The sequence below is a fragment of the Martes martes genome (genome assembly GCF_963455335.1).
Source record: "Martes martes genome assembly, chromosome: 1".
Classification (NCBI taxonomy): Eukaryota; Metazoa; Chordata; class Mammalia; order Carnivora; family Mustelidae; genus Martes; species Martes martes.
Genome location: NC_137888.1, coordinates 110735669 through 110760358, shown reverse-complemented (window position 1 = coordinate 110760358; position 24690 = coordinate 110735669). Strand labels below are relative to the sequence as shown.

The 24690-nt window shown below is 37.0% G+C and overlaps 1 protein-coding gene across 1 annotated transcript; it reads right to left on the bottom strand.

Annotated features, from left to right (window-relative positions):
- Positions 1 to 2051: 2051 nt before the first annotated feature.
- CLDN16 (claudin 16) lies at positions 2052 to 21983 on the bottom strand (the record flags this gene model as incomplete). The annotated part of the gene is made up of 5 exons (XM_080826960.1): positions 2052 to 2185; positions 2939 to 3130; positions 5819 to 5983; positions 10058 to 10160; positions 21870 to 21983. The coding sequence occupies 5 exons, from the start codon at positions 21981 to 21983 to the stop codon at positions 2052 to 2054; spliced, it is 708 nt and encodes a 235-aa protein (XP_080683086.1).
- Between the last annotated feature and the right edge of the window lie 2707 nt (positions 21984 to 24690).

The window sequence follows — 24690 nt, the reverse complement described above, 5'->3', positions numbered from 1 at the left end:
TATATATGTATAAATGTAGAATGTCTGGAAGGATATGCAGATACTCAGTGAGGTTTTAGGAATAGTGATGTTCTCGGTAGAGAGAACACGGGGCCATATTGTAAAAATGTAAAATGGAAGATACATTTTTGATTATTTTTGTTCTACAACTTTCTACAATGCACATATACAACATCTATAATAACAAAAGGCTAATACCCAAAGAAATTAAAAAAAAAACACACAAATATATGTCCCAGTATATACAAAACATTTTTATTGAGAAAAATTTCAAAACATTCATAGATGTCAGTTATCACCAGAATCCTCTGAAATATTTCCTCATACAAATGAAGTCTTTTAGGGTGGAAAAATTTATATTTCTAAAATCTGATGAGTCATTTCATTAATTTTACCCTGCCTTTCCCAAGAAGAATTTCAAAAGACTTATTAGACTATATAAAACATGACAGAAAATACCTCATTAAATAAAAGTAGAAGTAAAAATTTTAAAAGCCAAGGTTGTGAAAAAGAGAACAACAAAAAATAAGTTTTAAGTTGCATAAAATAACACCAATATAACAAGTAAACATGATCTACAAATAATTTCTTAAATGTCAATTACATGGTTAGTTATATCCATGAAATAAAAGTTGATCAGTTGCTTTTAGTTCTAAGATTTGCTTAGAATATCTCCTGAGAATACTGGTAAAGAGATACCACGTGAAGTCATGAACACCATTCACAACAACATAAATATATGTATTAGGTTTTCATCATCTCATTTTCACACGACCTTTAGCTTTTTAAATTTAAAACACTTCTTTTGGGGGGCCTTCAGAAATTCACAACTAAATCTTCATTTTTCCAAAGAACTAATTTCTAGTTCAGTGGATAGCCTATTAGGGTACAGCAAGATATTACTGCTATTCATGTGATTTATAAGAAATCAGAAAACCTGAGATTAAATTATGTAACTTTTTAAAAAACCCTACCATTTAAAAAATTAAGATGATTACATTAGAATATGAATAAAATCCCATTAGCAATCATTCACTGATTTCTTTAAATGTATAATTAAATATATATTTCTATTTTTTCAAATAAGTACACAATTTATGAGAAAAATTGATCTTATTTTCACTAAAGAACTGTGAGTCTTTATTTCTTCCAATCAACAACTATGTTAAATTCTATCACATGTCAGATATTTTCCTGGGTTCTGAGGATCCAGTGATATGAGGACACCTGAATCAGTGAATTCTATTATAATGTATTCATGAAACATTTTTGGATGTCCAATCAACCAACGAATGAACTCTCTGGTTTAGTTATCGCTGCTGTGGTCTAATAGTTTGGCAATACATACACAAAATTATAGTGTGATAAAATAATACACAGATCTTTTATGTTGTTAATGAGAAATAAATCATCACTGCTCTGGTATTAATTAAGCACTTGCATTTGACATGCCAGGCTTGGAGGGGAAACTTCTTATCTTTAAATTCCACCAGTGGCTGGTACATGAAGCTGTTGATTTATTTTTCTATTTTAACAGAGTCAGAGTAATGGTAGGGTTTTGACATACTAGTTTAAATTTTGAAGAATCATCTTCTTCCAAGTTAGCAAATAACTCACTCAGATGAGAACACAAAGCATGAACCAAAAGCCAGGAAATTTGCTAAGAGGCTGTCAATCCCTTCAAAGATTAGAATCTCTGGCCTCTTTAGAACGTTGCTTTCCAGTCTTAAAGTGTCATTTTACTTGAATATCACCGTGTCACAATCTTTAACAGCAATATAGAAATCACAAACAAACATTTGTATATCCTAGCAACCTTATCTGGAAATACAGGGGAAGTGTATGTGGGCCTGTGAAAGAGGAGGGTAGAAAGGAGGAGAGAGAATATGAGAGTAACAGAAAAGGAGCGGGATAGGAGAATCAAACTTCTTGATTAAGCTGAGCAATGAATTTAGTTGAACATATTGAGGTTTAAGTAAATATTCCAGGATTAACCCGAACATATTGACTGATTATTTCAGTAACATACATGCAGATGGACATGTGGCACTCTATACCCTTGTGTCCACTGCATACATTTTGGCAGTCTCTGTCCGAGGGGCTACGTATGACTTGGCCATAGAAACAGCTGCTGTTGAATAGGCTTTTCTCATGGAATACGGATAGTGCCTCTCAGGTCCAACATCTGTTGGAAAGAGATAGATGTCGTGATATCAATATAAATAAGACTCAGTAAATCTGGGGGAGAAAATGTCATTTTACACATTCTTCTCATAAAGAGGAAAGAATACAAATATTCTAAGACAGAATCATCTAAGAAGAACCCTAGAAGAAATTTGAAGATTTTCATCTGGAAAGTTATTATTATTTTTTTTTATTTGAAACGTGGGTAATTTTCTTTTCTTTCTCCCCCTTTCCCTTCTCTTTCTCTCTCTTTCTCTTTTCTTTCTCTCTGTCTCTCTCTCTCTTTCTCTCTTTTCTTTCTCTTTCTTTCTTTCTGATGAGAAGATGGATTTCTCTTACTTTTAAAGTGATATTTTAGAGACCCAATAGAAACACATTACATTTTTTAACAACAAATATTTGACTTGGCTCTCAGTCTACTTCTTTATTTAACTCTGGATATATATAGAATAGATTGGATGAAATTAGATATATGGGATCATGAACACATTGAAATCATCATTTTATATTTAGATATTGGATATAGCTGTAACTGTGGGTTTGTTTGTTTTCACCCATTATACCACTAACCAGGCAATAAGCCATGAATATTGCAAATCAGTTGCCCTTAAACAACAGAAATTGTTAAAGTATCATTTATAATAAGTAGGGATCAACTATGCAACATTATTTTGTGCTGGTAAGATCTGTTTCCATTTGGCTGGGAAGACTGATACAGGAGGCATGTAAATGTGTTATTTTATTTTGTTCTTACCTTTGAAGAGGTATAAGCAGCATGTCAGGACGGCACCAGCCAAAAAGCAACCCAGAGACCCAGCCATTCCAAGCCAACAAGACCAACCGAATTTATATTGGATGCCAAGAAATATATTGTGCAAAACCAGAGAAGAACGTTCCACATAAACATCAACAGCATACCACACAGAACCAATGATTCCTGGGGCACCTGAAAAGAAAGAAAATTTGCTAAAAGTAATGCAGACCTTCCCAAATTTAAATTCAAGGAGATCTGACTGCTACCCAAAATGCATGGCATAATTTAGAGGGACAATAATGATGTGAAGGATTCATGGACAGCTCCAAGTTTGGATACCTCTTCTATGTCTTCCTTTTGCTTTCTATTTTGCATTTCTTCTCAACTATATATCAGTTTATACATAAAGAGAAATACAAAGATTTAAACAATGCAGTCTTCCTCTGTGTAAACTTAAAATGGTCATTGTGGTTTCCTTTAATTCCTTCTTTCCAATGTTTTCTTAAGTGTTATATAAAATAAAATATGAAAAAAAAGAAAGAACACAAAATCAAAGACAAATAATATACAGCCTATATTCATTTCTATTGATTTTTAATTAAAAGTATGTATCTTTAAGACTATTCAATTTCTCCTCTGCCCAACCACCTAGACCCACAATTAAAGCTATGTCAACTACATAATCAGCACCCATAAGGAAACTATGTTTTAGAAGTCAATAATTTTAGTGTGTTGGGGTCAAAAACAAATAACTTCAGTAAAAACTGCTTTTATTTTAAAATAAATTCTTTTCTACCACCCCTACACTGTATAAGAATGAACAAAGAAATTTTGTTCCTTTTAAACAAAATTTAATATCCAAAATTGTCTGACAATTGGACTGGTTTGAAATGATGTCACAAGAGTCCTCTCACTTTAAGGGTATAAATTGTACGTCATTGATTAGATGCAAGGGAAAAAGGTGAGGAACTATAGGACAAAAGGCTATGTGAAAAGTGTTCACCATTTCATTGCATTCTTTTCCCAATTGTTTAACGCAAGAAATTTAAGAAGGACCAGATCATGAACACAGAACCTTCAGATAACAGTTTAAATTACCACATATTTTCTATAATATTGTAATCTGTAAGTTTAATATGAAAATTCCTTTATGAAATTTACAGATTATGAAAAATTATACATATACACACAAATAGATACATATATATGAAATAAGCATATATTTAATTTCAGATGAAAATAGTATGCCATAAATATTTATATGTAACATATCATGTGTATGGCATTAGTATTTTAGACATAAAATTAGTATTTTATATATAATATATATGGCATACTAGATGGTTCCAAGCCTTTGACAATATCTAAAAATTTAATTTTGTCATTTCTTTAACCATTCCTGTAGGGATTTCCCCCATCAATTCATTGTTTCTTTGTTTTTGTCTTTGTTTTCATTTATTTATTTTGTTTTAATAAAAATGGTATATCTAGTGATATTTCAAAAAGTATTCTGGAGTAAAATTGTATAGCATTAAATGTTTTTTTTTTTTTTTTAATTTGTTAAGTAAAACACATTGTTACATACAAAAGCTCCATGTATCACTAGGCTAGGCATGGGAATAAACGTCTTAAAAAGGAAAACTTACTAAATTCTTGTGACTTTTTAATGAACCTAAGGATCATTGGGCCTTGACTCAATGTGTGTGTGAAAAACTTCAGGGAGGCCCCAGTTTTGACTGTGTGATGGGTTAGGCTCTCTGCTATGTGCTTACTCCATCCACACTGGATCTTCAAGACAGCAGTTCTGAGTGGGTATGATGACTGGGGCTTCACCTTATTTTGCAAATCAAGAAAAGGAGACCAGTTGCTAAACTCATACATCACACGTGTATATCTCCAAGTATTTATTTTTATTTATTTATTTATTTAAAGTAAACTCTACCATCCACATGGGGCTCCAACTCACCACTCCAAGATCAAGATTGCATGCTCTACTGACTGAGCCAGCCAGGTGCCTCTCCAGGCATTTTTAGTTCCCAAATCCCTATCCATTCATCTTGCACTGCCTGGTGAGATTCCCACGTACATTTGCTTTGCTAACTTTTGGCTGCTACCATAAAAAAATGATGGTTTTCTCTCTGAAGGTTGTGCCCATTGGTTTTCAATCTCCTTGCACTTTGATTTCAACAGTGTATTTTCTCCCAACTTTCATTAAGATCCTAAGAAGACATCATGTTGTGACAGAGGAAGACTAAACTGAATTTAATGACAGACCTGTGTAAAATATCACTCTTGCTCTTTCATCAATAAACACCATGTAAAGTGCTTCTTGACTGTTTATTAGTCATGCTTGATTTATTAGCCTTCAGGACTCCATTTATTCATCTGCTTCTAAAGTGGAGATATAATCTGCTTTATTGTTACATTTATGATCAAACAGCCTGGCTCATGAGAAAAGTCAAACATAGGACTTGGCACAATTTAGTTCATTGCAAAAAAAATTGGTGGAAGTGAGTACAGGTATGGAGGTGATGGTTTGAGACTTACTTTAGAATTTAATTTCAGCAATAATAATAAAAAATAAATTATTTGAAAGATTTTAAGCATTATGTAACTTTTTTCACCATTTTAACTTTTTTAAATGGTTAAAAAGTAGTTTAAGGACTTCAATAAACTTTGCTCTGGGATGTTAACAAAAAATAATTATCTAATTCTACAGCTAAAGGAAGTAGGGTTGGTGGATGTGCTCTTTTTTCCTGTAATCTGAAAAGCAGATCACTATGTTCCTCAAACGAACTGCTTGACAACAAGCACCCTTCTCCTTCATTTCAAGATCAATGACAAGCATCCCTACCCCCACCACTAGTGCAGAGAGTATACCTGCTATTAGCAATATGGTTCCGGAAACAAAGCAGATGCGGACTTTGATGTATGGCTCATCAGGGAGGAATTTCACACAGTCGAGACCAAGAAGCAGGGTGATAAATCCAAAGCCAGCTAGAATATCTGCAGTAATCATCAATGCTCGAGTTACCACCAACTTCACTGGAAGATCAGGACATGTGGTTACATTGTGGTCAGAGGAAGGAAACATGTTAAGGCACACAGGTACACCCAAAACAAGATAATCACATACATTGATACATGCCCATTGAGAGAATTAGACTTTACATTTGCATGAACCTGGGATGTTATCATAAAATACAAAAATATAATGAGGTTATTGATATTATTATTTGTTTAAGCACTGGTTATTACTTAGTCCTGCTGGCCCCCTAGCAAAATGCCTGGCATATAATGTAGACTAAATAACTGTTTCCTTGCTTATTCCCTGTTTTGGAATGAGTCTTGTTGACAAGAATTACAGGTGAATGCTGAATTGAAAGTAGAATATCTATATTGCAGAAGTTACCCCAGTAAATATTTAAGAAATTAATGATCACTCCATTTGTTTGAAATTTTATTTAAAAATTTACTTTTAATAACTGGCTAAAATATGGTATAGGGAGCAGAATAAAATACTTCAACATGTAACTTGTCAATTGAGGCTGGTGAGAGCCATTAGTAGGTTTTTAGAAGGAGAAGGAGCTTCTGTTATTTAGTAGAACACTAAATCTAGAAGCCAGATCATATTCTTTTTCGTTTCATTTTCAGGTGGTGATCCTTCTTGGCCAACATTCCACATGAAGCCTTCAACTTTGCACTGTCAACTGAGCAAAATTGAAAACTACAGCCACTTGAGAATATATGGCAGAAGGTACAGGGAAGAGGATATCAGGTAAACAGAAGGAACTAGTGGTAGTCATCATCTGCAGTGGAAGCATCCTCAACTGTGAAAACCTGTTGAGCTGTGAATCCCAGGTATGCTAAATTTAATATAGGAGAATTTGGGGCACCTGGGTGGATCAGTCGGTTAAGCATCTGAATTCAGCTCAGGTCATGACCCCAGCGTCCTGGGATTGAGTCCCACATTGGTCTCCCTGCTCAGCGGGGAGCCTGCTTTTCCCTCTACCTCCTCCTGCTGCTTCTGATCTCTCTCTCTCTCATGCTCTCTCTCAAATAAATAAAATCTTTAAAAAATAAAAATAGGAAAATTTTATCACAAATGGAGGGTTAATTATCCAATGTCAAAGCTACTGCTATTTTAGCTCTTAGAGGAGTGATACAATTTATTCTTTTGATGGTACAATAATTATGTTTTATTTTCATAGTGATTGCAGTTTCCTGGAATTTCAAATAATTTTTGCTCAATGGTGAGATAAATTTAGGGCTTATTTAGTAATAGGTTGCTTATAAAATATGGCCAATTTATTTAAAATAAAAAATACTTTTATGATCCATCTAAGAGAGGAAATCAATGCATAAAATCAGCATCTACCCGATTTTTTTTTTTTTTTTAAGTAGGCTCCACACCCAGCGTTGAGCCCATCATGGGGCTTGAACTCACTCCTTGAGATCAAGACCTGAGCTGAGATCAAAAGTCAGTAGATTGACTGAGCCACCCAGGAGCCCCAACTTCTACCTGATTAATAGGTGAATATTTAAGATCTTAAAAGGTGGCATTATTTAAAAAAAAATTAAACTTTAATTTCTAATTTAGGCCAAATCAAAAGTCTATTTTTCTCAAAATTCAGGAAAGAGAAAAAGATGTAACTAACGAGGTGGTATCAGTTTTTATGTTTCAACAATCTTGAATAATATATACATACAAGTGAGTCTCCTACTCAGCACCCCAAGCCAAGCAGTCCCACACTTTGGATTGCCTTCCTTAAATATTTTTAAGTCTCCTTTTAGAATCTGGGTCCAACAAGACCAACATTGCCATCTGGATTGGATGCTCTAAATCATGGCCCTGGTTTTCCCCTCTCTAACATTCAATCCCACACAGAGTATGATTTCTTTCTTTCTTTCTTTCTTTCTTTTTAAAGATTTTTGTATTTATTTATTAGAGAGAGAGAGAAAGAGGGAGGGAAAGAATGGGGAAGAGCAGAGAGAAAGGGAAAGAGTAAGTTTAGCCGACTCCTTGCTGGGCTCAGAGCTCTACGTGAGGCTCAATCCCAAGACCCTGAGATCAAGATCTGAGCCAAAACCAAGAGTCTGTCTGTAAACTGACTGCACCACCCAGGGGCCCCCAGAGCGCGATTTCTGATGCTCTGTGGAACTCCCCAGCTTATGCTGATGGTGTCAGCCCATGTTCCAAGAGGGCAGCTCTGCAGGCAGATGGCTAATACTAACCAGCCAGGAATTTCTTTCTGGGAATTATCTGAGATCTGACTGGTAGAATAATGTTAAATATTCTGATTTGGGGAGGGCGTACTCAACAAGAGTCCTGAAAAAAATTTGTCTGAGTTTGTATACCTTTGGTCTACAGGAAAATGGAAAAGATTATCTAATTATGATTCTATAAAAGATATCAAAGACTAAAAATAAAATATCACAGGTAATATCCTAACTTAGAGGGTATAGTTATATTATTTTCTTAGAGGACATTTTCATCTTGTGTCTAAGCATAGGATAGAATTTTTTAAATCAAAGTGATGAATGTTTAAGATATTATTTGAAATTAATGGGTAAGAATATATTTAAAAAGGTGAGGTGGTATAGACAAATGATTAAAAGAAGAAATATTAAAATATAAATAGCAGTTTTCTCTGTGTAGTAAGCTTATGAATATTTTCTGTTATTTTTGCATAAATGTACATAACGTATTTTGAAATTTTAAATATTTTACCTTTTTTTTTTAATTGCTTTCACCATAGCACTACCTTTCTGGAATAGTCTAGTGTCCACATAAGCTTGCATTCTTATGGACCAAATCATGCTTTTTTGGAGGTAGAATTAGGTTAGCTCAAAGAAGGAAAAAGAAAGAATTAACAGGTCTTTAAAAAAAGTGAAATATGGGCCTTAGAAATTCAGTTAAAGAACACTCAAATCCTAAATAGCAGAAGAAGATATTTTCGACCACTGCTCCTTTTAAGTGCCTATCCCTGGACTGAAATAGCCATCCAGGGGAAAAGTCACATTCCAAGGGTTTGCTTTTCATTTATCTTGAGAAAAGAAGTTGCCATTCCCGGCTATACCCCATCCTCTGCTTTGAAAGAGACAGAACCCAATTAGCGTTAACAACGGCTGGTATTTCTTGGAATGACTGATGTTCTAAATAAATAAATAAACGTTATGGAGAAAAACTGAGAGAATCAATGGTAACATCTCTTGATCTATGAAATCTCTTTCTTTCTTTTCTTTTCTTTTTTTTTTTTTTTTAAGACTTTATATATTTATTTGACAGAGAGAAAGCACAAGCAGGCAGAGTGGCAGGCAGAGGGAGAGGGAAAAGCAGATTCCCCACTGAGCGGGGAGCCCAGTGTCGGGCTCGATCCCATGATCCTGGGATCATGACCTGAGTGGAAGGCAGCCCTTTAAGCGACTGAGCCACCCAGGCACCCCTGAAATCTTTATTTCATGGGAACGTGGGTCTTGCTAACACCTGATCAAAATTTAAAGCTAAAGGTCAGGAGGATGAAGGAGAGGGCTTTACCCTACTGCTAACCATGTATCATAGGGTATACTGATATTTTCATTCCCTGATCCTGTCTGTGTGTCTCTCTTTACCTATCTATCTCTATGTCTGTTTTTCTGCCTCTCTGTCTCTGCCCCTCTACTTCCACCTTCTCTCTTTCTCAGCAAATCTCCTGTTGAATTACTGTAAACTTCCTATTTGACTTAAGTCACACCTAAAAGACATCTCTGAAGCACTTTTCATCTAATCTGTGGATTCTAATCCTCAAATCACAGCACCCTGAAGAATTCATTTCAATTTAAAAAGTGTGTACTTTAAGTCTACTGCGTGTAAGACGCTCTGCCAGGCCCTTTGGGGGAGCAGAGATGAGAAAGTTAATATTTTTACCCTAAAGGAGTGTATAAATACATGGAAAAGGATAAAATAGACTCAAAATGTTTCAATTCACATTTCTGAAATAAAATAAATGTTTTAATCAAAACTTCTAAAGTTAGAACTTTACTATAGATTGTAAAAAAACAAAAATATGCAATGGAAACCAAGTTCAGTGTTGTTTGACACCCTCTCCCTGGCAAGGGGTTTGTCTGAGGCATACTTACAGGGGTGTTCAGCAAGTATAGAATCATACTCGTCACAGGTGCGGATCCCATCAAAGGCATTAGTGACACACTCCCACCACAGGCCTCGGCATTTTGTGCTCACCTAAATGTTGGAGAAGACACCATGCAAAACAACTCACGCAGACACCCTTCAGCTCCCCTCCGTCAAAGGAAGACCTTGGCTGTTGAGCATTTGACAGTACAGTACAGTGGTTGCAATTGTGATCGGAATTTCATTGACAACAAGCACAATGTATTTTAGAGTATTTTCTCTTAAGCACTAACAGCTAAAGGCTTTCCCCACCAGGAAATGAATTCACTTCCTGATGGGGGGTGGGGGATGGGAGGTGGGGGGACAGGAGGAGTGGTGCTCAATGTAGATAAAATCACAATTAGGTATATGCAAGTGTCTATGACTGGTTCCATCATGGAGTCGTAGTTTAACAGGGAGACAATTCTTGGCTTTCTTGTGCTGACATATGTTCATCAAAAATAAATAAATAAATAAATAACAATCAATCAATCAATCTAACAATGGATGCTAACTGTTGGCAGCCTCAGTCTGTTAAGAATGTACATTAAATTTTGCTCACCATAAACCCTGAGTTCCATGAAGAAAGGTGTTATGATATACAAAGTTCATAATTTGACAATAATTGCCAAAGAAAGTTATACCTAAAGAAAACAATAAATCAAATATGAAGACCCACAACTTCTTCCTCCTTGTTCCACTGACACACTACAAACGTTTAAGCTGTGAGATGGATGTGAACAAATTAAGCCTTGACTTCATACCGTCTGACAGCCGTAAACCACTTTTACTTAGAAACTGCAGATGACTCTAAGTGTCCACCTAGAGCTAAAACATACCAGTGCCCCCAGGCTTTCCCTACTTTATCTGCAAGCTGCAAGTCACAATAGATTTCTTTTTTTTTCTTTTTTCTTTTTCACAATAGATTTCTTAAAATTGTAAACATGCCAACGGAAAATAGTTTCAAATATTCCTGACACAGCTCATGCATATGGAACAGAGCTAATATGATTGTTTGTCTTGATTCAATTACAGATTCACATTACCTGGGAATTCTGGGAATAGTTTAGTACAATTTAACCAAGAATTATCCTGGAAAACAAAACGTAAATCTTTCCTTAAAGAAAGAATACACCATAGAGTGGGAAGAGAAATGCAAAAGCAGGGAGATCATAACTGGTGTGAAGAAGGAAGAAAGGAACATAAAACACTTTGATCTGCAAAAGCAAACCTTATCAGGGGGTATTTGTGCTTTGAAACTCTCTGCTCCGTGTTCTGCCTTGAAGCTGTGAGCTGTGTTGTGAGCCAAATAAAACTGCACTGCTTGCCACACCACCACAAATTTCAATGTTGTGCTTCTATTATCACTTTCTATGTAAAATACTCTTAATTGGTAATGTAAAAACTTACATCGAGTCTATACTATGAAGCAGTTACTACTTACTTATCTTACTATTTCATTTATTCGTTAAAGGATCCTGTGAGATATCAATTATTTCCAGCTATTTCACAAATAAGGAGAATGAGGCACAGGAAAGGTTAGTGATAACCCCGAGAAAGTATAGTTAATAAGTGGAGGAGATAGGACTCAAATACAGCAGTCTGTGTGTTTGCTCTTAAACCCTGCGGTATACTTAAAAACCCATTTTAAAAAAAATGCCTAATCCCTTTCAGGCAGGCATTGGGAATTGGAAGATAGATTTGAGTGAAGTGTTAAGCCCTAACTTTAATATCATCCTATGGCTATTCTACAAAACCTCACTTTGGCTTACTGTTCCTAAGGGTAAGTCTGAAGGGATATTTTGGAGTTTGGGAACATTATCTGCCTAAGGAAACACGGGGACTACAAATTTAACACAGAAGGTCCACCTTGTGAAGTTTAACATATCAATTTCTAAAGAAGGATGTGAATATCTCAAGTTAGATATGCATGCAAGTTAAGCTATGGGTAAAAGGAGTATAGACTTTAGATCTAAGTTGATACTAACAAGGTATGTTGTATCCTTGGGTTAGATCTATCTTACCTTTTTTGAGCCTCAGTCTTCTTATGTGTATAAAGGAGATGGTGTTAAGATAGTTATAAGAACTAATAATTACAAACACATAATATACATGATTTGCTCATAAATGATGTTAGTAAAGTACTTAAACATTACAACAACCTCAATAGTGACTGTGTGCAACATTACTAACTAACAGTGATAGAAGAGAAGAAAGGTTGATATAATGGGTTGGATGATGGCCCCCCAAAAGATGACCATGTCCTAAGTCCCAGAACCTGTGGATGTGACCTTTTTTGGAAAGAGGGACTTTACATACGTAATGAAGTACGAGGGTGGGCCCCAAATTGAATGACGAGTGTCTTGATGAGAGACACACAGAGCAGGGGACAATGTGACCACAGAAGCAGAAATTGAAGTGATGTTGCCATAAATCAAAGAATGCCAACATCTCCCAGCAGCTGGAAGACGCAAGGGTTGATTTTCCCCTAGAGTCTTCAGAAGGAGTACAACCCTGTCAACACCTTTCAAAGTGGCCTCCAGAACTTGGAGAGAATAAATTTCTCTTGTGTGAGCCCACCAAGTTGTGGTAAATTGTTTTGGCAGCCCTAGGAAACAAATGCAGTAGAAATGATTGGTAGGGAACTGCTAGACCATAAGAGAAAACAGGCCTTCTCGTAGCTTATTGCCCTTCAGTGTCTCGATTAACAGGAACATACTGCATCCAGTTTATTCCAACCTGAGCTAGGTTATGCGGATTCAAAGTCACTGCTCTACAACCGGACAGTGACTGTGACTAACAGCCACTAAAACGAGCCAACCAATCCACCATGGTATTTCTCATTATATGTAAGCTTATTTAGGAAGGAACCTGTGATAGATATGTGATAATTCTCATTTTACACTAAGAAAGCTGTCTCTTGGCAAAATAATCCAGCAGTGGTGTCATTTTCAAGGCTATTGATCATTTACCTGCAATGACCATATTTAGAAAAGCAATGAGCTCATTAGAGGAAACAAGGAATCCAATTTCATTAGGTATTAATGCTCAGGGGCACACTATGAGATTGCTTGGTATTCACACTTGGTTAAGGTACGTGAGAATAGTGACTGTAATTAACTAAACTTCTGTGTTAATATGGCACTTACTGGAGACACCCTTAAAGGTGCCTTTGTGCACAAAAGACAAGGTTAAAAGATTTTATATTATTAATCATATTTAGGAAAGCCCCCCTTGTCTGTAATATATAATCTTCACTTACTTATCCCTGTGTTTCACAATGGCTTATTAAGAATTTCCTAAAAGGCAAGTAAATCTAACTTCTTAAAAGTTTTAAGACAAGATGCTGTTTAAAAAGCATACTGAGGCTTAAAATATTATGGTTAACCTTTCTTAAAGGGCAAAAATGCAAAATGTTAACTACTAATTCTTATCTTACAGGGTCATTCAAAATAGAAGATTCCAATTTTAAGCTTACTCTTTTAACATGCAATTTATACATTAATAAATATAGATAATGGTACAAGAGGAATTTCTACATTATTTCAGTGAATATCTTTAATCTTGCAGTGAGGAGCAGATTATCTCCTCAATGGGGAGAACTCAGTTTATCTAAAATGTAACAATAAAAGTACAAACATGAGGCCAGCATAAATCTCTTAGTATTAATTACTTGCAATAGTAAAACACAGAGATCTTATGGAACAGTCCAGATTTCTGGCTTCTGTTGGAAACTTGGTCCTTCTGGCCACCCGGACTCCTCAGTCCCACATAACAACAATTAGCGCCAACAGAGCGGCTGCTCCCGTGAGGTGGGATTTGTGCTCATAGGTTCCTTACCCACTACCTGGGCTGCCTCTCTCCTGGATGTTGACTACCCAGTTCCCAGCAGCATGTGACTTTCCTGCTCCTGGCGTATAATAATGAGAACATCTCCCTTTGCCTTCAAATTTTCAAATTTCTACCTATCATTCAAGTCCCACTTTAAAGACATTCCTTCTTCCATGAAGTTCTCCCAGTTTCTCCAGCAGGAGTCAATTTCTTCTTCGATCATGCCATAATTTGTCCACATTCTGTAGTATTTACAATACGGCATTATTATTTTTATGTGCATTTATGTATATCCGTCTCCCGTGTCTGTCTGTTGTCATCTTTCAGACTTTATTCATTGAGTCTGTCATGTATCAGTCAACAGATTAAAATGCTGGAGATACAGCAGGGACCAAGACAGGTGTGGCACCTTGTTGCAGGGAGCATACAGACCCTCCCACTAGAAACATAAGACATGCTGAATAGATGTCTATTGAGAAAAGAAAAGTCGGTCAATTTTCCAAATCCACACACATTAACTGACATTTGAACTCTGCCTGATACAATATATGCATTGTCGATGTTAAATCTGTGCTTTTGGCTTGACTGAATAGACAAAACAACTGAATCTGAGAGTCAAAGAACTATTACTTATCAACAGAGTTTATACTGACTTGCTGTCAGCCTGAACCCTATCTCCGTAACTCGCTCTGGGAAGTGTTTACCACAGCACCCAGGATAAGCCAGGTACCACTCAGAGAAAGCTTTAGGAACCTGTATCAACAATGCCTCTTCCCTGTTGAATTTATAGTATCCTAAATTAGCTCCTTAATCCTGGGATTTCTTATTCTTTTCTCTTCAGTAGCCTTCCATTAAGACTTCTCTATCCTACTCTGCCAATTTTTTCTTTCTTTATCACTCCAGAAATATTTACAAGCAGCAACACACAATTTTGCCTACCTTGTTTTGTTTCCTGTAGTTCTGGATGTGTTTGTCTTGCCTCCAAGTATTTTCTCTATCTTTTGAGAATTAGAGAAACTTAAAAATATTTTAATTTATGGGCATTTATTTTTCTCCAGCTATGTGGGAGAAAAAAATATATATATATACACAAACACACACAATATATATATACACAAACACACACACACACACACACACACACACACATACACATGATAGGCTTAGTAATTATTTATTGTGGGCTGACCACTATCAAATAAGATTTTTCTTAGTGTTAGATTATAAAAGAATATGCAGTGGGATATGTGTGTAAATATAATATATAGAGGAGGAAGTATGAACAATAGAATAAGTCGTGAAGATATATTATTTTAAAAACTATCTTGCATCCACATACTAGAGGAATTTATACTTTTCACATCACCGTGTCATTCTTCTGCTAATGTATTTGAACACTGAAGATGCAACTTACCTGTTTCTAGTATTTAATTAAATATATTTATTAAGATGCAAAAGTTTTAATAATACTATAGTAAGTAGCAGGTTTTACTACTAAGATGGGAAATAATTTCAATCTGAACATGAAAGTCATTTGAATTTTTTATACTATGGTTCTGAACTTTTGTTTGAATATTTTATATTATTTTTCTTACTATATTGGGTTTTAAAGAACTCAAAACAGGCAATCATAATGATAAGGAAGCAAGATTAAAATAAACATAATAGGGGTGGCTCAGTCATTAAACATCGGCCTTCAGGTCAAATCATGATCCCAGGGTCCTGGGATGGAGCCCCACATGAGGCTCCCTGCTCTGAAGAAGGCCTGCTTCTCCTTCTCCCGCTCCCTGTGCTTGTGCACCCCCTCTCTCTGGCATGTTTTCTCTCTCTCTGTCAAAAAAATAAATAAAATCTTTTTAAAAAATAAGCATAAAATGTTACTTTTCTTTTCTTCTCCATTTAGGTGCCATGAATTTATTTGTTAACCTACATTTGATTTAGTTCTGCCTACTTACTTGTGGAGGACTAGCCAAAGTTGTAAAAGGCAAGAATGAGATAATGCATACTTAGTAGGCAAAATATAATTTTTGTGGCCTTCCTGATTATATGACCTAATTTACATATTTGAACTACCTAAATATTTCAATTTTAACATTTATTGTTTAATTTGTTTAAGTCACATGTTTAATCATTTTGGAATGCTTATGAGAGCATGGTATCACAACTTTGAGATGATGGCTACATCAGTCCTGACAGATCACAATGTATGTCGAGTAATGATAATAAAATACTCATTCACTTTTTTCTCTCTCCTTTTCTTCATTTCTGTCTTTATTTGAAGCAGCAGGCAGGAAAGTTTTATTCTCTGGGCCAGAATGCACTCTTCACCAATCTTATGATACATCCCAGAGAATTTGATTTTTATTCCTATCTTATAAAAAAGAGGAACCAAGCCCCTGTCTTGAAAAAGTTTGAATTGTAGTAAGATAAAAAAAAATCTTGCCTAGGAAAAGGTGGTGGTCTCCCTACAGAGATCCTTCTCTTTTATGGCTCAGTGTGCGATTCCCAAAGATCATTTGACATCACATTTCCTTCATTTATTTATTCTTTTCATAAACATGCCAAGTATCTTCATATGTGTCCAATTAATTCATGTGAATCATAAGTTCTCACGATTTGGAAGTTGGTGATTGCTGCAGTAGGAGGTCGTGAGATGAACAAGAGAATATGCGTAGACGCCGGTGTCTGCTCAAGGAGTTCACTATGAGTTGAAAAGCAACACTACTACATAAAAAATCAGAGTACATGCCAGGTATAATAATTTTAATATTTATTTTATGTCTAAAACAACCGTGGCATCATTACTGTAATCAGAAACCCCAGAGGAAAGAAAACCTGGTTATGGGGATAAAGTAAATATAAACATAAGAAACTTTCATTTGAGGTAATAAAATTTTAATCATAATAGTGTTGGGTATATAGCAATTTCTCAGTAAATAATTAATACAGGATTAACTGAAAATGGATTAATCTTGTGAAAACATTCTTTTCTTCCGATAATTGAAAGGCCAGTAACTTTGGAAGAAACTATTTTTTTTATTTCAGTGTGGATAATGAAGAATTACCTATCTTCTAATTGAGTTAACATAGTAACAATATAATTAACTCACAATTTATTTTTCTTTTTAAAATGTATTCAATGGATACCTTATCCTATTTTGTCTCTATTGTCTGCCTTATTCCCTGGTTAGACAAAAAAGGAGCAGTCATAAGTATAAAAATGGGCAAACCACAGCTCAGAGAAGTAAACAAAATTTCTCCAAGAGAATCAATAGCGAAAACAGGAATAGAACGTAAATCTCATATCTCTCCCTTCAGTGAACATTATACAAAATGTCATCTCCTCCTCCAGAACAAAAACAAGACAATAAACTGCAAATAGACAATAATATATCTCTTGTTTATCGACTGATTTGTGTTTGCCCGGTACTGTGGTAAATGCTTTAGGTTCACAAGCTCATTTAATCCTCACAAGACACTTATGATGTGCATATTATTATTCTTTTACAGAAGAGGAAATATGCTTTATAGCAATTTAGATGTCTGCAATTTAAAAGCATACAGGTATTCCCCGGCAGTGTGGGATTTAATCTCAGGTCCTCGAACATCAAGTCCAACCTATAACTTCCTCACTATAAAGCATTGTATTCCTGGTCCCCTTGAGGTGCTGTATCATAATCTAAATGAAAAGAAAAAAAAAGTAGTGGGATGGTCCAGGGATGTTGCTGCTTGATGACTTCTGTATAGAGACTAGTGTTCTTCTATTTAATCTCTTGGTAACGCTACCATTCCTCCAACTGCCTAAACACGATTAAGTGGATTTCAGCCTTGACTTCTCCCTTGAATCAGCTCCTTTCTCCACATGGAATTATCAATCCTGCTGATGGGAATTCTTTAGAGTTTCCCGTGTTTTCACACGTCTCGCTATGCTTGCTGCCTCAGCAGTCCGACCGCCGTCGCTTCCCTCCTAACCTCCCAGCTAGTCTCCCTACACTTCGTCTACCCATTCCAGCCTTTCCCCACAAGAAGCCAGAATAATCAATCTTTGTGAAACGCATGCATTTGTTTGTTTTCAGTGAAGCACCTTTTCCTACTGAGTAAGATCTTGATTTTATGTGAACACAAAGCCTTTGGGATCAAGCTCCTATACTCTCCTCCTTACACTGGAAATTCTTACAGTGCTGAGACAGTCCAAAGCCACAAATGTTGCTCTCATATCTGGATCTCATATCTGGATCTCATCCTCCTTCCTAGGCTGGGGATACCCTATGACTTCTCCCTCACCCGCCTCTCCTTCAAGTCCTGGTTTAGGTATTTCTTCTCCTGGATTGCCTTTACTCATTACCTGAGACTGGGCGAGCTGGCCACTCGGAGTTCTGCGTTATGATGGCACGCGTCACACCATACTGCAACTGTCAGCTCACTTGTCTGTCTCTGCCAGCATGCTGGGAGTGACCTAATGTAGATCTAGGTTACCTCTTCCTTGCTAACCTGTACCCATCACAGCACCGGGTGGACAGGGATATCAAACAATATTTGTGGGATGAAGGGAGAGAGAAAGAAAGGAGAGAGAAAGGGAAGGAAACGGAGATGAAGGACAAATGATTGGAAAGAAAAAGAATAAGTAAGGAGAGGAAGAGCATAAGGGATAGAAAAGAGAGGGAAGGAAACAGGAAAAAAGAGGGAGGAAGAAGGGGAAAAAAGAGGATGAAGGGAAGGACAGGAAGAAGAAATAAATAAGGAGACAAGGAGGATGGGAGAAAGGAAGGACGGGCGCATGAAGTCACAGAGAAATGGAGAATGTTCGTGCTAGATTCCTAGTAGAAGTTTTGGGCAGAGGCTGTAAACACCATCGGTCTTTCAGTGACTGGCTACATCTCCGGGATCGCAGAGCAGTCATAGTCAAGGAGTCCTGATGTTATTAAAGAATTGAAGACGGAGGAAGGACTTTAAAACAACGCGGTTTACTTTGTTTCATAATTGAAGAAACTGGGCTGAAGACCGAGTCGAGTCTTGTTCAGTGGAACACAGGCAAGACGCAAACACAGGCTGGAATGATCTTAAAGCCCAAGTTCTGTCCAGCATGTGGGTCTTCCCAGAAACACAGGGAAATCAGTAATGAAGGAGCAGGATGGGGGCTAGGGCTGCTGTCCCTGGTTTAGGGTTGTGCAATGTGCCAGTCCTAGGCCATTTCTTTTTTTCCTAATGTTTTTATTTCATGCAAAGAATTTCCTTCTTCAAGGGAGGCCTGGGTAAGGCAGAATAATATTTTATGCCATTTTTAGGATTCTGTAGTAAGACAAAAGAATATTTGAGCTTTTTCTGCCTCGTGGCCTTGGTTATTTCACCTTCTTCCTCTAACGAGCCCTGATCTTTTACTCCTTCTTTACTTTGGCAATGTGTCCTCGGGTCTGCAAGTCCCCTGCTGCCATTTCTACCTTTTGAAATCCTTTGCATCTTTTGGAGGCTTTGCTCAAATGCCTTTTCCTCCCCGAGGCCTGCTTCAACGTCCCCAATGGGAAATAATAATTCTATCTTCTTTCCTCCAATGGTATATTGTTCATTTCTTTCTCAAATATGAACTGGCCTATGCCTTTCATTATAGTTTCGTGTTTATCTTTTTTCCTACACTAAATGTCCACTCCTGGAAGGCAAGACCCACTCTCGCTTTATCTCTGCCTCCCCTGGTAGAATCAGCGCAATACTTTTTATATGCCATCCATTTCGTATTTGTTATGTTGAATTGAACTGTAGAATCTATTTTCCAACTCTGACGCCTACATCACCCTAGAAGATTAACAAAGCTAACGGAGTGAAAAATTCATAATACTCCTTTGTGCTTAAATACTCCATGGGTAGGTTTTTTTTTAAATCACTTCTGTAGTGTCCACTTTTGTCTAATAGTTGCTTAAAGTAAGACGTTAATAAGGACCAAAGATGATACATCCGTAAGAAAGGAAGCAAGGAGAGAGAACAGTAGAATTGAGACAGTGATGATCAGAACCCCCAAATCTGTGGATAACCGTATGCCCTTATATGCCAGCCAATTGGGGGAGCAATTATTACCAGAGAGCCATGCCCTTTTAAAAATATTGATAAATAAAGAGATCGTTGGAGAGAAGAGGCCTCATTTGTTTCAGGGTTTTTGTTTTAATGTCGAGGCTTCTTGAGAAATGTGTGTGTAATTCATCTCAAGTATGAGAAAAAGAAAGAAGCTAAAAAATACTAACTCTTCTCCAAGGTTAGCAAGGATTTACTTGAGGTGCATAACCTGGGCTGCTCGTTCCATTCATTTTAACTAGCAGTGTTCTTACACAGAGCAGATGGCAAATTGGTTGGATACTGAAATCAGAGCAAGAAGGTGCTTTAAAGGCCAGGACTCTCAATCTCTCTCAGCAAGGTCTGACCCTTTCTAAACTTCCATTTCTTACCGAGTGAAGTTAGTAATGCTGTCAACTTGAGCAGAAAGATTTTCAAATTGTTTTAGAAAATATTTTAACAGTGCTTTTAGATAAGATTTTGCATATTTGTAAAAAATTACTTTTGAGTGTGCTCTAGTTCAGCATATTTCTAAATTCATCCCCTGCTACTGGCCATCCAGATTCCGGGACTGACGGCAGAAGACATTTTTATCTGCGCTCTTCTCTGAGCACCGCTCAAAGGGCGTTGTGTTTCTCATTCACCGCTGACACGCACAGCCAGATAAAATACATCACTGGACTCGCATATAGCAGACATTCTCTGCAGTGTTTCAATTCTGTCGTAGTTTTCAGAAACATAATTTTCTGGCTCTAAAGAAGTATTTGTAACTAACCCCGTTAGTTTTGAAAAGCCATGTAGAAGCCAGAGGAAAATTAAAAGCAAAATAAATAAGTAAATAAATAAATAAATGCAAAAATAATACACATCAAAATAGAAAGATTATTACTTTCCATTTCTAACTTCATCTTGAGAGTCTAATAAATAAAATTAGAAGAAAAAAATATAGAGACTAGCTCGTGGGTATCTTTCCTAAACTTCATAGTGGTGACATTTTAGCATTTGTTAGAACAAATTGTTCCCCTCAGGATGTACATAAGAAAGCAGATTGGGTTGCTATATAGTTTTTGAGTTCCTGATATATTGTTTCTTTTTCTTACCTGCACTTTCTGAAGCCTTACTAATGAATCATAGCTGATTTTGAAGATTAGATTTTTGCTCAGTTCTAGCTCTCTCAGATTCCTCTAGCCACAGGAAATTATTATAAACTTCCAAATTGCTTCTTTCCAAGCTTCTCTGGTAAGAAAAATAAAATGCTTGAAATGTGAACCACTCACTCATTTCTTACTTAACAACTGGCTTCCAAGAACAGCTTATTTTTGAGAGGGTTTTATAAATCCACATCTGTCGCTGTACTTTGAGACCCACAGGGAAGACTTGTTCTCCCTCAGAGTACTTGTTCCTACTTGCAAACTCCTTAAAATAACATTCTTCTCTTGCATAGTAATTGGGTAAGTTTTATATACCTTGAGCTTGATTACTCAATTTCTTGCATTATCACTTTTTAAGAGAGGCTTTCATGCTACTCATAATGCCATCCTCAAGATTAGAAAGTGTTTGGTTGTGAGAAAGGATGTCACTGGAATGTTTTTCAATTTAGTATATGCAGCAGTGGAAGAGGTGAGTTTCTGGAGGGTTCAGTGACAGGGGTTATGTGATTACCTTTATGCGAGTTCATCCTGATGAAAAAAAGAAGGATTATTCAGTTACTTCATCTATAAAACGGGATAACAACACTACCTACTTCATAGATTAGCTGTAATGATTAAATGAGCTAATAAGGTAAGACTCAGTAAGGAGTAAGTCCATCCATGTTGGCTATTATTTCTTTCATTAGCCCTGGTAAGACAGTGGGACTGAGAGAAAATTTGAACAGGCTTGGGTCAGAAAAAGAAGGTGCTGACTTCTTACCTCCAGGGAATCGTCAGCATTCACCATCCAACAGTCTGTCCACGTGGCCACAACCAAGAACCCAGTAGAGAAAAAGGCAAAGAAGCAGGCGGCGTACTGAAGAAGATCCCTCATTTTAGCGAGCAGCCTATCTGGAAGGGACACATGGGCAGCTGCCAGCCCTGGGCCCACTCAGGTGGCTGGAACGCTGTCAGGCTTCTGAGCTTCTGCTACCTGGGGATGTGAAAACACCAGGCTTTTACTTTTCCTCACACCCCACTGCGGACGTCTTAAGTTGTGGTCAGAGTAATGCGAACAGGCTGTGACCCACAGAGGGGTCCTGGAGGTCATCATCCAAAGCACCCAGCCTCCAATCACAAGCCAGGTGATTCAAAGCACTGAGTGTGTTTTGGGTGGCGGAGAAAAGGAGACCTGGTAACGTTTTCTGCCCAGACTGTGAGCTGATGTGAGATGATGGTCACTCGAGGCACGTGCCAGGGCCAAGATGGAGAGAAGGAGGAAGGGTCACACCCCATGCTGACGCCTGTAAGCTGATCTTTCTCAGGCCCTCTGGGGAAAGTGAGCTATTCTCCTCCCCCCTCTGTAAGGAGGCTACACGGTTGACTGCGTGCTATTTTATTATGAGGACTATTTTAATATGCGTTGACTACCTTAGGCTACCCGTGCAACTGTACTAAACAAGTGTTAGCTCCAGGGAATTTGCATTCCACAGTGCTGGGCAGAACAGCCCCTTGAAGGGGTTCCAGGACCTGGCCCCAGGTGGAGCCACAGCTCCTAATCTTGGGGCACCACAGGATGGGAGGGAGGGCACGGGCATTTTCATCCAGTCAGCTCTGCGATCCTGGCTCTGAAGCTCAGAGGCTGAGGGCACTTGGGTTGTGGTTTCTGTAATATTGGAGGTACGAATGCCATCCTCATGAGATGATTGTGTGCATTAAATGATACTGTGTTTCTGTATCATTTAGAAGAGTATCTGACAACAGTAGCTAAATGGTAAAGATCAACATGACCAAGAATTCCCTACAGGATTACTTTTCTCCCATGGACCACTGTTTGAATATATGTCCAAAAAAATCCTGCTTATGTTAGGAAAAAGGATTTTAAAATAAGTGTTTGATACAGCCCAGGCAACTGCAGTTTTACCTATACCTGAGTGGGTGTTCTTATTGGGTAAAATATTCCATAACCAGTAGTAGTCTTTTAAAAATACTTAAAAGAGCATACACACACCATTTTATCATCATCAGAGAGACTTCTCTTAACTACAGCACAAAATTCAAGTGACAATAATAAAAATTATTTTTGCATAGTTCTTAATCCGAGAGAGAGGGAGATAGAAAAAGAAGGGGTTGGTGAGGAACAGGAGAAAAATTACAAATAGGTCATTACTTTGGGAAGAATCAGCCAATAAGATATTTATTTTAGGAACAGCTCAAGGAAGGATTCTTTTTTTTTTCTCCAATATGTAAGTGATTTGGTTATACTATTTAGGGTAAAAGCCTAAAATCGGTATTGATACAATATCCTTTGAGGGCATATTAAACTAATAAGCTTTTATGACTAAAACTTGTTATTTTCTCACTTTAATTCACTTGTATTCAAATATATAAATGTAAATTTAAAGGCAAAAAATGCAAAAGTTGATGCAAAACCATATGTGAACTATAAACCCAATTGTCACCGAAAACAAGGATATATATGTTGACAGTAATCATTAATTTATAAGCTGCATTAGGGATGCCTTCAATTTTACTTTAAATTTTATTGACTTATTTTACTTAAGAGTTGGGAAAAATAATTTTTGGTTTTTAAAGTACTCATTCAAAGAATGGAATTACCTATGGTGTAAGGCAGCTACAATGCATACATGCTACTTTGGTGAGTCACAAATCTTTCCCTGTGCCCTAAAATCTAAAATGTTCATGCTCTATTGATCTGGGAGAAGAAACCCATTCCAAAAGCACATAACCCATTACAGGAAAAGTCCCAGACTTAGCAGCTAGCTTTCCACCCAGGGACTTTTCACAATGAACTCTTCCTGCTAACAGTGCACCCAGGGCAATGGGTCTAAAATTTCAGTGTACCCTAGAATATCCAAAGTCACTTGTTACAAATGCAGAAGTAGGGGCTCCAACCTTAAAGATTTGAATTCAGGAAACCAGGCATGGGGGGGCAGGTGCTCATGCATGACAAATGTCTTGTATAAAATTCTGGTTCTGAAACAGATGGCCATGCTTTGAGAGACTAAGAAGAACAGAAGAAAAATCAGCATTAAAACCAGCATGCTATTTTTCAGAATCAAATACTATAGATCACAAAGGTATGGAAAGGGAGATGTCGGAATTATATCTTTGGTACCATCACTTCCCTCCTGAACCAATAGCAGGTCCGAGATCCAGGTATCAGGACTTAATGGAGAAGATGAAGAGAGAGAGAAAACACTGAGTGTGTTGTACGATCAAAAAGCAAACACACACATGGACACATGTATCTTGGAAAACCAGAGATTCTTCCACAGAAAAGACATAGAATGTAACTTAATTTGTTTAATTCCCCAAGTTGTACTGGACATTGTTAATGGTTGTAATAGGGAAAAACTGTACTCTTAAGATGGCTGACCAAACCAGCAAGGGAGTTCCAGCCCTTCTGGGTTCTTCTTTCCTACCCGGTTTCCTGCATGCACCAAATGTACCAAGTATGCAGAAGTAGAAGGGTATAAATTCCCTTCCCTGCTTGTGCTTGGGGCTCAGACCTTTGGAGAAAAACCTCCTCTGAGCCCACTGGTGTTAAATAAACCTCGGATCCTCCAAAGTCTCCGAGT